This window comes from Ranitomeya imitator, chromosome 2, assembly GCF_032444005.1.
Source record: "Ranitomeya imitator isolate aRanImi1 chromosome 2, aRanImi1.pri, whole genome shotgun sequence".
NCBI classification, from domain to species: domain Eukaryota; kingdom Metazoa; phylum Chordata; class Amphibia; order Anura; family Dendrobatidae; genus Ranitomeya; species Ranitomeya imitator.
Genome location: NC_091283.1, coordinates 179,034,668 through 179,047,285, shown reverse-complemented (window position 1 = coordinate 179,047,285; position 12,618 = coordinate 179,034,668). Strand labels below are relative to the sequence as shown.

Here is a 12,618-nt window from a genome sequence, read left to right as displayed (position 1 = left end):
TCTGCTTCATTCTCTACGGTAATGTGAAATTCATGCTGCTCCAAAACCTCCACACAAAAAAAAAACTGCTCCAAAATAGCATGAAACACTCTTCCTATTTACTCGACAAGTGAGGAGTTTTTTGAGCGCTTTTATTTTTCCTGAAAATGTTTTAAATAATGTCTAGTGGAAAGAATTAAAAACCCACATGTCACGTCTTTGCAGCGGATCCTGATGGATTCTGGTCCAAATTAACCACTGTCCAATCAGAAGGCTACAAAGGATAGTTTAATCCCCAAATTCTTTAGGAAAAGAAAAATTCCTCCAAAAACTTCCCAACAAAAGAAGCATTTCCTGCTTGAAAAAACTTCTAATTTTTCAACAACTCATAGATTGAGTAGAGAAAATCATCTAATCCGCAGCAAAAACCCACACGAGTTACCAGCTGATTTTGCCCTAGGTAACGCAAGAGGTGAAATCCGTAGCATCGATGACCATGCTGCAGACGTAAAATGGGCACCATTGGTATGGAAAATCTCAGTGAAAGACGCTATGATTTTTCCACCCTGAAGGAACATCGCAGCATGTCCACGATATCAAATATGCCATTACACTTGTATCCGGTGACTCTACTGATAGAATGGGCATCGTTGGCTACTCTGCGGACCGATCCTCTTTGTCCTTCACACCACCCCTGAATCCACAGTATGCTGCCTGCCCTCCTTACACACAGGAACGATAATTGTTGTCTTTGATAGAGATCTGACAATAATCGTCTCTTTTTTGAATAATTAGCATGTAAATAAAATGTACTTCTCTCAGCTCCATCTCACCTCTTGCGTACCTCATTTAATGCAATGATAATTAAATCCATTCTTGAATGTTAGCACTCGGCCCCTTGCGGCACAGAGAACAGGAGGAATATTGTGAGGTGCAATTTAACCTGTTAGATGCTGGGAGCTGCACTCGAGTTTTATTATGAGATGTGGATGGAAATCGTTACGTACAGATTAAAGGTGTCGTCCAGGACTTAGATAGCCTTTCCCTAGGATAGATCATGAATGTCAGATTGGTGAGAGATCAACATCCAGTACCCCCCAAAGATCAAGTGTTATCACGTCATGGCTGGAAGTACACAGAGAGCAGATTGGAATAGTGCAGCACCATATACTGGGCTCAGATCAGAAGCACGTCAATAGTAGCTAGGCTGTAGTAACAGAGAATGGCCACTAGGGCGTTACTGCGGCTGTGCTGGTCTGGCTCACTGCACTGTGTATTTGTGTCCAAAGCAGGACCTACAATTACATAATCTGCCACCAATCGGTTATTGATGACCCTTCCTAAGGATAGACTAAGTCCTAAACAACCTCTTTAAGGTCATATTAGATTAGGGATTCGTGTTCTTTCATTTTTATAGTGTTACAGCCCTAATTGATCATAATTAAGTTTATCAGTCACATTATCTAACGGGCAATGGCTTACGCAAAGGAGTATTACCAGGCTGCCAAGATATGCAACTTCCTTGTTTCCTGGTTTCTAGCAGGGCGGGATCTCTTCCTTGAATGATAGATCTGGTAAATAGTACAACTGTAGTATTAGAACTATAAAGCTCAGCACAAGTTCTGCTATAACAGATTCAGCCATGGGTGGTTTGTTCCGGACTGCGTGCACGGTTATCACTATATTTACACATAGAAATAACAGGGCTCGTAGCTCCCTACAGTAAGGAACAAAGAGTTGGACCGGGAGGGCAATGATTAGGAGACCTGCTGTGAAAATCGGTGTTTTATAACTGCATCTCTTCAGAAGATAAGAGGGAGAAGGAAGAAGGTGAGGGAGTAACTGCTACATAGAAATCAATTAGGCTTAGAGAGATGACTGTGACGTTAAGAGTTTACCACTCTCCTGGAATGTAACTACTGAGCACTGTCGGCCAGGTTCTGGTGGCAGATTTCCATAGAAACCAGCTGTACACTATCGAAGATAAAAGCTGACAAAGAAGGAGAATGACAGCAGATCGAAATATCAAGACAATTGCAAACTTGCTTTAAGAAATTTAAGAACTTGATAAGACCTCTAATTATCCACTTTTGAATACCTTTTTTAATCTATAAAAAGGTCCAGTTGTATGCAGAATAATTTCTTAATGTTAATCTTTATATCTATCTGAGATCCCCAAAGCTGATCGCATCTCTTCCGCATAGACACAAATTCCTCTCTTCATGCAGCCAACACAAGCAGGAGCTGAGTGCATACATGTATACATTGACGACAGTAATAGAACAGTATCTCATGAAAACTGTTCAGCAAAAAGGACTGAAGATGGGTGGGAGTAAACTGGGTGGTCACAGGGAGTGTCTTTAACTTATAATACAGCTATGAATTCTACTGCTTGTAAGGAACGCCTACATTTATGTATGGAACATGTATGGAGCATGTTTATGTAACATAAACCAGAACTCCGGCATGTGCTGGAGGTTGTTGGAAATCATAAGCTGTGAATTTATCTTCTCACCAGCTGTAAACTGGACTACAACTACCACTAGGTTGGAGATAGGACTAAGAGCCTTAACATCCTACAATCCGGTCCCCTCTGTATAAGGCACAAAGGAGAGCTGCTCTGTACAAACCAATTGCCCCAGGGCTGCAGGACTTTTAGGACAACTCCTCTTTAACTTGAAAGAAGGGGCAAACTAGAAGTCACTGCACCCTCTCCAGTCTAGAAGAGTTTACAGTTCCCCAACAAGACATTGACAGAATCAGGAAAACTTAAGCTTTATCCACATTGTCAGATATACAAACCCTCCTTTTCTAGCCCACCTGGGCTGGTGTCACTACTTGGTCTTTGCTTCTACTCTGTCAAAGAAGTCTCTCGTTTCAGTGAAGCCAACACACAAACCAGTCACTATGGTGGCTCTTGGTTCAGGTCCTCAACCACTGCTTAGGCTTCTCGTACTCCTTCTGGACAGTCCACTTCCGAACACTCGATCGACCAGACCCTCTGTCACAGATCACTCAGACAGTACTCTCTCAATTCATTAATTTCACACATTTCTAATTTAGGTCATGTACTAATTTAGTACCCAAGGGTAAACCTGAAGGATGGTGGCTGCCCATCAGTATATACATGTGCTTTGTTTAAAGACACAAGCCTCTTATTAGGTACTGAAGCCATACATGATACAGGTATATACATAAGTCATTAGACATCTTCTAAAACAAGTCACATTCACTGAACAGGGGATGTGGTTTAGGCTTCGACCTTATATGACTCCCAGTAATCACCTGTAATCTGTCTGTTAGCCCACTAGCAACTGTGCAATTCTCTGCAGCGCCACCACAGATGAAGTGAAGCATTACACTGGTCTCATTGAAAGCAACCAGCTGTCTGTGTAATGCATGGAGGTGCCAGGTCATCCAGAGCAAGGGACGTTCTTTGTAGCCAATGGGAGTGATTCCTAGACAGGGACCCCCTACTCTAGAAAAACTAAAAATGCATTGAAAGGGCACGTAAAAGAGAATCCCACAATGATAATATTTTCTACAAAGCACAGTATCTGCATAACAAATATGCAGCACAACCCAACACACCTTTGTATCTTCTTTTCTTTCATCTCCTGTGCATCTAACTTCACAGAGCAGAAGGGGTGGTCATATTGGGGGGGACTGATGGTAAAGAGAGCCCTGGGGAGATGGAAGGTAAAGAGAGTTCCAGGGGGACAGAGGGTAAAGAAAGCTCTGTGGGGACCAAGGGTAAAGTAAGCCCTGGGGGAACAGAGGGTAGAGAGAGCCCATTGGCATACTTGATTAATTCTGTATGTACAGAAAGCGGAGACCACATTAGGATTTTGCGAATAACTCTTTCAAAATGAGTTTTCTAGATCAGATAACCTTATGATTAGGCAAAACAAAGAGCCACTAAAAAGAGGAGGCCTTTATCATGGGGACCTGTCACCTGTGTGTACTTCAGAGAAACCCCCATTGTATCAATCTATTTCTAATAAATGGTATATAAACCCCATAACAATAATCTCATCATGTTCGGAACATGCCAGTGTGCCATCATAGCATACACTGAAGCTGCGCACAGCTCCCCATTTACCCCATGAAAATGTCCTCTCACCTAATCACACCAAGTTCTGCTTAACTGACAGCTGCAAAAGCTTAAAAGTTGTTTACACCATCACATATAATTTTGTTTTATTGTTCATGTGCTTCCTTAAGTTAAGCAAGTCTCTAAATAGGCTTCTTAAAATAGTTCCAGCATAGTGTCCAAGTCCTTTATCTAGCTAATAGCTCTGCACAAATAGTCACTAATCAGACAGACCTCCAGTTCCTGACAGCTTTTTGCTCTTCTCCCTTCTCTTAGTGTTAGATATAACAGCAGGGAGAGGATGGGGCAAGCACAGACTTTCCCTCTGTGAAAAGGGAGAAAAGTACCTACAGTTTCATGGAGAGAAGAAAAAAAACACAGACTATAAACAAGGAGGAAATCGCATGGTCAGGAAATAAGTGCAGGATAGAAGCTGTGCTGATATATTATCTAATGAAGATAGCAGCACCCTGGATACACACAGACATCACATCCAGCCTGTATTGCTGGAATAATCACTCCTAAAAGAGAAAACTTTGAAACAACAGGACCACATCTCTAACAGGTCTTTAGCAGTATTGGCTTTGCCACATGGGTCAAAAGGAGTGTTTGGGTCCTCATGAAACCAGGTACAACCTCAGCCTTTGCACCAGCTAAATTTTTCCCCTGAAACACCAACCATGAGATAAACATGTTTGCAGAATTAATCAACCATCGTATCATAAAGAACCATATATCTGAGTATATGTCGAAAGTCATCTGTAATCATGCAAGCCCACCTCCAGGTTTTTTTCATCACCCCTACAGCCATCTCAGACCATTTTCCTTGCATTACATTACATCTATTTGTGTTTATGCCCTTGCAGGAGCGTTCAAGGCCATTAATATCCAATGGTGTTGGCTTAAGGGAAAAGTGACCAAGGCCAACAGGGATGTGATTGATTTGACATCTCTTCCACAGGCAAAGCTGAGGGCACGTGGGCCAAGGATAGAAGAGGTGAAAGTAATTCTAACTCTATCTGCTATTAAACAAATAAAACAGGGGAAAAAATATATTTACACCGTAATATACAAGATAAAACAGATATGTCATCTATACACATCAGGGAGGTACGTCATCAATTCTTGTGGACAGCAAGTGGGGGTGATCTAAAATCGTTGTCAGTCAAGTGCCGGGGTCCAATTGGATAGATTTCCATTGTCAAACTATTTATAAAAGTACACATGCTGCAGCCGTGGTCCCCCTCACAGCCCCGCCTTCTTCCTGCACTAAATAGCTTTTCCCCCTCACTCTGCCAGAGGGGTTGGACCAGATGACCCAGGAGGTCCCTTCCAACTCTACCATTCTATACCAGCTTGTGTAATCCTATACTCATTCCCCCTCCCTCAGGAATGTGTGCGTGATCAGAAACCAGTGTGCTGAGAGCAGGCCTACTCAGGCTTGTGCAAAAAGCATGGTTGGGGGAGGATTCCCTTTGTTCTCTTAAACTGGTATATAATCGTGCAGATTAGGACTGGAAGCAGGACAAATACATTTTTGGCCTCTGCATTGGCAGGGCCATCAAACAGTGCTTTTTCTAAACTCAGCGCCTGGCAGAATCTGGGAAACGCATTACTGCTTACCCGAGTCACAAAGCCAATCCATGTTTAGACTTATATGTAAGCTAATTTTGTGAGAAGTCATATAATACGTTCGTCGTCCTTCCACGAGCTTCTCCCAAAGAGATATGAATAATAGAAGTTTTTACATAACTTCCAGAAGGGGAGGGCATTACAGGGCGCAGCCCACTCAGTGAGGTCATCAAGCAGAGCATATACATTTAGGAGCTGAGTTAGGAGGTCTTTAGTCTTTGCCCAGGAAGTCAGCTAACAGAAACTGTGTTATCTGCATTGGGATGTGTCGCCCTTCCCCCAGATGCATGGCCAGTAATGATATGAGAGAACTGTAAGTGTTTTTTTACAACTTTAATCCCTTTTATTTTATAATCGTTCTGTACATACTATAATTGTCTCATCTTGTATTATCGTTTTTATACCTTTTGTAAACACTGCCTATTTTTTGGGGGGAGTAAAAGTCATAATATTTACTAGCTTTGTTTTCCTTGCTCTAAAAAGTACCTCCAAAGTCCTCTGAAGTAAATTATGCTACTGATTGGGTTGGATCCTGACCCGCTATTAATCATAGGAATAGGAGCTGGTGGCAGCAGAGCATACTGAGCTTGTTGGGTATGTTGGGTATAGCTGGCAGTGACAGCTTTATAAGAGTATTGCCCAGCCAGTACACAACCGGGCAGCCTTTCTGGTGACTAATTATCCTAGGTGCAGTTCCCTGACTGACCTGAGGGTAAGGGGGTGCCAGAGAGCTGCAAGTTCCAAACCAGAACTGGGAAGTGGGATATAAATAAATCCCTGAAGAAAGATCTGGGGCAACCAAATACCCCCGCTTCATCACAACACCCTACTCAATATTGAAATTGCAACACCAGGAAAGAAAAGTCGTGGAGTTATGAAAATCACGGGTCAACATTTCTCCAAAGTGTCCTTCAAGGAGCCTTTTTTCAATATGACAATACCAGGCAGCATGTTGTTTGTGCTACTATGAGCTGCACGAGTCATCTAAACGTTGCTGCGTCATCTCCGGATTTGTCTCCCATCAAGCACATTTGGGACGTCAGTGCTCAGGAGCTGCCAGCAGCGGATCTTGATGATTTTCATGCCCACAGTAAGTGCATTCAGCGGTAGAGCATCCCTCAGACGACCATTAATAAGCTCAGTATTAGCAGCCATGGCTGTAAGTGCTGTGATTTCTGCATTTGGTGCTCATACTTCAAACTGAATACATCAAGAGTTTTGAACATTTTGTTTTCATTTTTTCATCATTTGCAGATAATTACAATGTGTATCCATTAGTGATGGGCGAGTATGCTCGTTTCTCGGGTTTTCCGAGTATGCTCGGGTGGTCACCGAGTATTTTGGGTGTGCTCGGAGATTTAGTTTTCGTTGCCGCAGCTGCATGATTTGCGGCTGCTAGACAGCCTGAATACATGTGGGGATTGTCTGTTTGTTAGGGAATCCCCACATGTGTTCAGGCTTTCTAGCAGCCGCAAATCATGCAGCTGCGGCGACACAAACTAAATCTCCGAGCACGCCCAAAACACTCGGGAAACCCAAGTAACGAGCATACTCGAGCATCACTAGTATCCATCCTATGATTTCCACAACTCCACGACCTTTCCTCTTTGTTGTTGCATTTCCAGTCCTGAGGAGTGTACATATTACATAGATACACACATATTTATTTTTAAATTTACACCCTGCATGACATGCCTTGATATGGCACAGTTCATTTCATTTAATTAATTGATATGGCACACTGTCATACTTCAGGCCTTAACATTTGCTGTGAGATTTCCTCAGCATATACTTGGAATATTAAAGGGAACCCGTCACCCCGAAAATCGCGGGTGAGGTAAGCCCACCGGCATCAGGGGCTTATCTGCAGCATTCTGTAATGCTGTAAATAAGCCCCCGATGTTACCTGAAAAAGGAGAAAAAGACGTTAGATTATACTCACCCAGGGGCGGTCCCGCTGCTGGTCAGGTCAGATGGGCGTCTCTGGTCCGCTGCGGCGCCTCCCATCTTCATTACAAGACGTCCTCTTCTGATCTTCAGCCACGGCTCCGGCACAGGCGTACTTTGCTCTGCCCTGTTGAGGGCAGACAAAGTACTGCAGTGCGCAGGCACCGGGCCTCTGACCTTTCCGGCGCCTGCGCACTGCAGTACTATCCTCTGCCCTCAAGAGGGCAAAGTACGCCTGCGCCTGAGCCGTGGCTGAAGATCAGAAGAGGACGTCTTGTAATGAAGATGGGAGGCGCCGCAGCGGACCAGAGACGCCCATCTGACCTGACCAGCAGCGGGACCGCCCCTGGGTGAGTATAATATAACGTCTTTTTCTCCTTTTTCAGGTAACATCGGGGGCTTATCTACAGCATTACAGAATGCTGCAGATAAGCCCCTGATGCCGGTGGGCTTACCTCACCTGCGATTTTCGGGGTGACAGGTTCCCTTTAAAGGCAAAACATGACGAGACCACAGCAGGGAAATAAATATGTAAGATGGAAATAATGCCTGAGACAACATATCTTCATTGATGGCAATCTCACAAATTGGCATTACACATGAATGTCATAATATGAAAACTGTTTTCTAAACTATACCAACAAAAATAAAACAGATAGTCACCGGCATTTAAAAAAAACCTATCCAAATGTACAGTGGCATGTAAAAGTCTGGGCACCCCTGGTCAAAATTCCTGTTATTGTAAAAAGTTAAGCAAGTTGAAAATTAAACGTTCTCTAAAAGGCCTAAAGTTAAAGGCCTTTTTAAGGCAAAAAATATATATATTTTTGTCTTGTACATTATAAAAATTACAAAAAATAATGCAAAAGTTTTGGCATACTCCCTTTTGAAAGTATCACTGCTTGTAAACACTTTTTGTAGCCAGATAAGAGTCTTTCAATTTTTGTTTGAGGGATTTTCATCCATTCTTCCATGGAAAATTCTTCCAGTTCTGTGAGATTCCTGGGTCGTCTTGCATGCTCTGCTATTTTGAGGTCTAGCAACAGATTTTCAATGATGTGGGGGCCATTGTAAAACTTCAAGCTTGTGCCTTTTGAGGTCATCTATTGTGGATTTTAAGGTAGTGTTTAGGATCATTATTAGTGTTGAGCAATACCGTCCGATATTTGAAAGTATCGGTATCGGATGGTATCGGCCGATATCCGAAAAATATCGGATATCGCCGATACCGATATCCGATACCAATACAAGTCAATGGGACACAAATATCGGAAGGTATCCTCTATGGTTCCCAGGGTCTGAAGGAGAGGAAACTCTCCTTCAGGCCCTGGGATCCATATTCATGTGTAAAATAAAGAATAAAAATAAAAAATATTGATATACTTACCCTCGGACGTGCCCTGGTTGTCACCGCTGCAACCGCCATGCTTCCGTTCCTAAGAATGAGCGCGTTAAGGACCTTCGATGACGTCGCGGCTTGTGATTGGTCGCTGAGCGGTCATGTGATATCACAAAAATATCGGAACTCGGTATCGGAATTCCGATACTTGCGGTATTGGAATGCTCAACACTAATCATTATTCATTTGTAGAAGCCATCCTCTTATCAACTTCAGCTTTTTTACAGATGGTGTTATGTTTACACCAAGAATTTGATTGAATCCATTCTTCCCTCTACCCGAGAAATTTTCTCCATGCCATTTGCTGCAAAACAGACCCAACGCATGATTGATCCACCTCCATGCTTAATGGTTGGCAAAATGTTCTTTCCTGAAATTATGTGCCCTTTTTTCTCCACACATACCTTTAATCATTGTTGTTAGAGTGTTCTATTTTATCCTCATCAGTCCACAGGACTTTTTTTCCAAAATGCATCAGCATTGTTTAGATGTTCTTTTGCATACTTCTGATGCTGAATTTTATGGTGATGAAGGCCATATTTGTGTAGATGTCTCTGAACAGTAGAACAATGTACCACAACTCCAGAGTCTGGCAAGTCTTTCTGAAGGGCTTTTGCAATCAAGCGGGGGTTCTGATTTGCCTTTCTAGCAATCCTACGAGCAGCTCTCACTGGAATTTTCCTTGGTCTTCCAGACCTTATCTTGACCTTCACTGTTCTTGTGAACTGTCATTTTTTAATTACATTTTGAACTGATGAAATGACAACTTGAAAATGCTTTGCTATCTTCTTACAGCCTTCTTCTGCTTTGTGGGCCTCCAACATTTTCATTTTCAGAGTGCTAGGCAGCTTCTTAGAACCCATGGCTGCTGCTTTTTGGCATAAGGTTAAAGGAGGCTGGGTTTTTATGAAGCTGGGAAATCTGCATCACCTGGCCTTTCCTAACAATGATAGTGAACAAGCCATAAGCCTAACATGCTAATTAAGGTTTGAAACCTTGGTCAAAGTTATCTGCGCACACAAAGGGTGCCTACACTTTTGAATTGACCCAATTCCCTTTATGTAATTTTTAAAATTAAAATAATGACAATAAATATATATATATTTTTATATAAATACAAAAGGAAATGTGCCGTCTTTAACTTAAGGCATTTTTAGAGATCATTTCATCTTCAACTTGCTTAACTGCTCACAATAAAAGTAATTTTGACCAAGGGTGGCAAAAATTTTGTATGACACTGTATGAGAAACCAACTAATAGACAGCTCAGATTAATGGTTTTATCAGCATAGCATATTCTGTACTTGGACAGTATTGCCGCCATTACCAGCTCACCGTCGTCATGTGACCAACAGCCGCGCTGTCGCTGTGAGCGTAATGTCAGCTACAGCTACAGACTGTCCAGCTCCAATGACCAGAACGATCGGTGAAAACCCCTTTACGATTTATTGTTAAATTGTGTTACGCCCGATACCTTCTTATATGTTTCCTTTCTCTATCCATGTTCATCACGTAATCTGGAATTTTATACTTTTTTAATTTTGCAGTAGATAATGGTTTGTAATAATGATTTCTTACCAGATGAGGCATTTGGACTCTAACATCCATTGCATTCACCGCGGTCCCCTCCTGTGTTTTTGAGTCTGCAGAGCACTGATTTTCTTTATATTTTTTACTCCTCGCGGGTTTTGTAGAGAAGTCCTTTTTTACACCTGGGGTGTGGTGACTGTCACCATTTTGCGTCTTTGAAAAAAAAATGTATTTCTTAAGCCCTCAATTTGCATAAACCTCATCACACAAATCTTATACAAAGATTTCTGAAAGCAGAATAAGCAGCTAGCAGATATATCTGACAGCAACTTACGGTATCTCCTTTGGGAACAAAGGATTGTACATGTTGACATCTAACATGCCCCATTCCTCTCCTCCCCTCTCCCCCTAGGATCTCTGTGCTGCTGTTGACGTCAGTAGGCTCACCTTTTCTGAAGGAAACTTTATTAGGTCTAAGCTGTCCATACTTGTCCGATGCTGCCTTTTAGGTCTGGCTCCTACAAGGAAAAATAAAAAGGCACATTACACTTTGTTCAGCATCTCAGCAGACACCTTATTGGCATTATATTATTTCAGAACATGTACAAATTTCAACAGCGTTAGCAGTGACAGGCCCAGAACACATATTATTGCTTCACATTCGGAAAATGGAGACCTGTTAAAGATCCTTTTGATCCTCAAAGAAAGTCTGTAATTTTCCTTTCAAAGTCCTTATAGGACACTCTGCACTAAGCAAAACTTTGTGTCTCTTTTAAAAAGATGCAAGATAGTTTTTTGCAAACATTTTCTTTTGTCCATATGCAAATGAGGAATTAAGAGCATTGGGGGCAGGGCCATACAATTCGAAGCACCATCTCTGCGACTTTTACTGACTTTTTTTTACCCCCTCCTCCTAATGTATTGATTGACAACAGTTGATTCATTCGAGCCTGTGTGGCCTCCTCTGAAATCCCGCACAGGCTCCGATCACACATCATTCTTAAAAAAATGTCCTGCCTGATCATAAAAGTTTTTTTATTGCAAGCTTTCCTACAAGAACCTTAATAAGGATTTTGGAGATAAGACTCCCTTTAAGTAGTGCATGTTCAACTAAATATTTCATACAGTTTGATAATGCTTTATCATTTTTTAATTTCATGAAAACGTATAAAAAATTGAGGAAGACTGTGTAATGATTAGTGAGGGGGCCATGACATTGCTCCCTTAGGCCTTGCACTAGATAGACCAGGTCACGATGGACATACGTAGTGTGGGAAGATTTATACCTGATCTTGTGGGAACTTGTAATCTCAGCATATGTTACTGGTTATATCAATCTCAGGCCTCACGCATTTGCCCAGGTTGCCTAAACTTGCCCTACTCAGTGGATGATAGCTATCCATATATACAAACTGTTATAAAGAAGGCTGTCAGTCATGGACTCCCTCCACCTAATGGCACTCACTTGCACCACAGTGATAAATGCAGCGCGGTTTCTGACTGCTGAAAAACACAGTTTGTTTGTTTTCTAGGACTATTTTACACCATTTTTTTTTTGCAGCGCGTGAATTAAAATGTTACACACTGCTTGGTATGATGAAGCTTTGTGGCATATTACTTTTGTAGCTTGGTGTAGCGACTTTTTTTTTTAATGGACCCATAAAGACTTGCAGTGCAGACTTTGATACGACACTTGGATCAAGTTTTGGTTATGTCTCCATGATTTTGCGCTGAAATAAAAATGGGATGATGAAAATACTACATACAAGTTCTATCCATAAAAAAACAAAAATAGAGCTTGAACACGAAAAACGGATGTCTGATTCAACCCTTATAGGTATGGAGCCCAAATACATGCTTGCCAACAACCCTGATTTTGCTTCCTCGAACAGTCCAGCAAATGGGCCAAAAAAAGGATTTGGCATGGCAAAACCATACCCAAAATGGGTGCAGGGCCTTAAAGTATAACTAAACTTGTAAACTTTTTTTTTACATGTTACAGCTCCTTACGAGCCAAGTTGAAAATTTGGGCCCCGGCC

At 41.9% G+C, this 12,618-nt stretch overlaps 1 protein-coding gene across 7 annotated transcripts in view; it reads right to left on the bottom strand.

Annotated features, from left to right (window-relative positions):
• GPSM1 (G protein signaling modulator 1) overlaps positions 1-12,618 on the bottom strand; it is a 314,757-nt gene that overhangs the window by 63,377 nt on the left and 238,762 nt on the right. For 5 of the 7 annotated variants that reach the window (XM_069748154.1, XM_069748155.1, XM_069748153.1 and 2 more), the window contains 2 exons: positions 11,027-11,097; positions 10,628-10,792 (listed from right to left, as the gene is read on the bottom strand). In XM_069748154.1, coding sequence (XP_069604255.1) covers positions 10,628-10,792; positions 11,027-11,097 — 236 coding nt within the window. The remainder of the gene's footprint in view (positions 1-10,627; positions 10,793-11,026; positions 11,098-12,618) is intronic. The other 2 variants (XM_069748156.1, XM_069748160.1) reach the window with 1 other exon arrangement.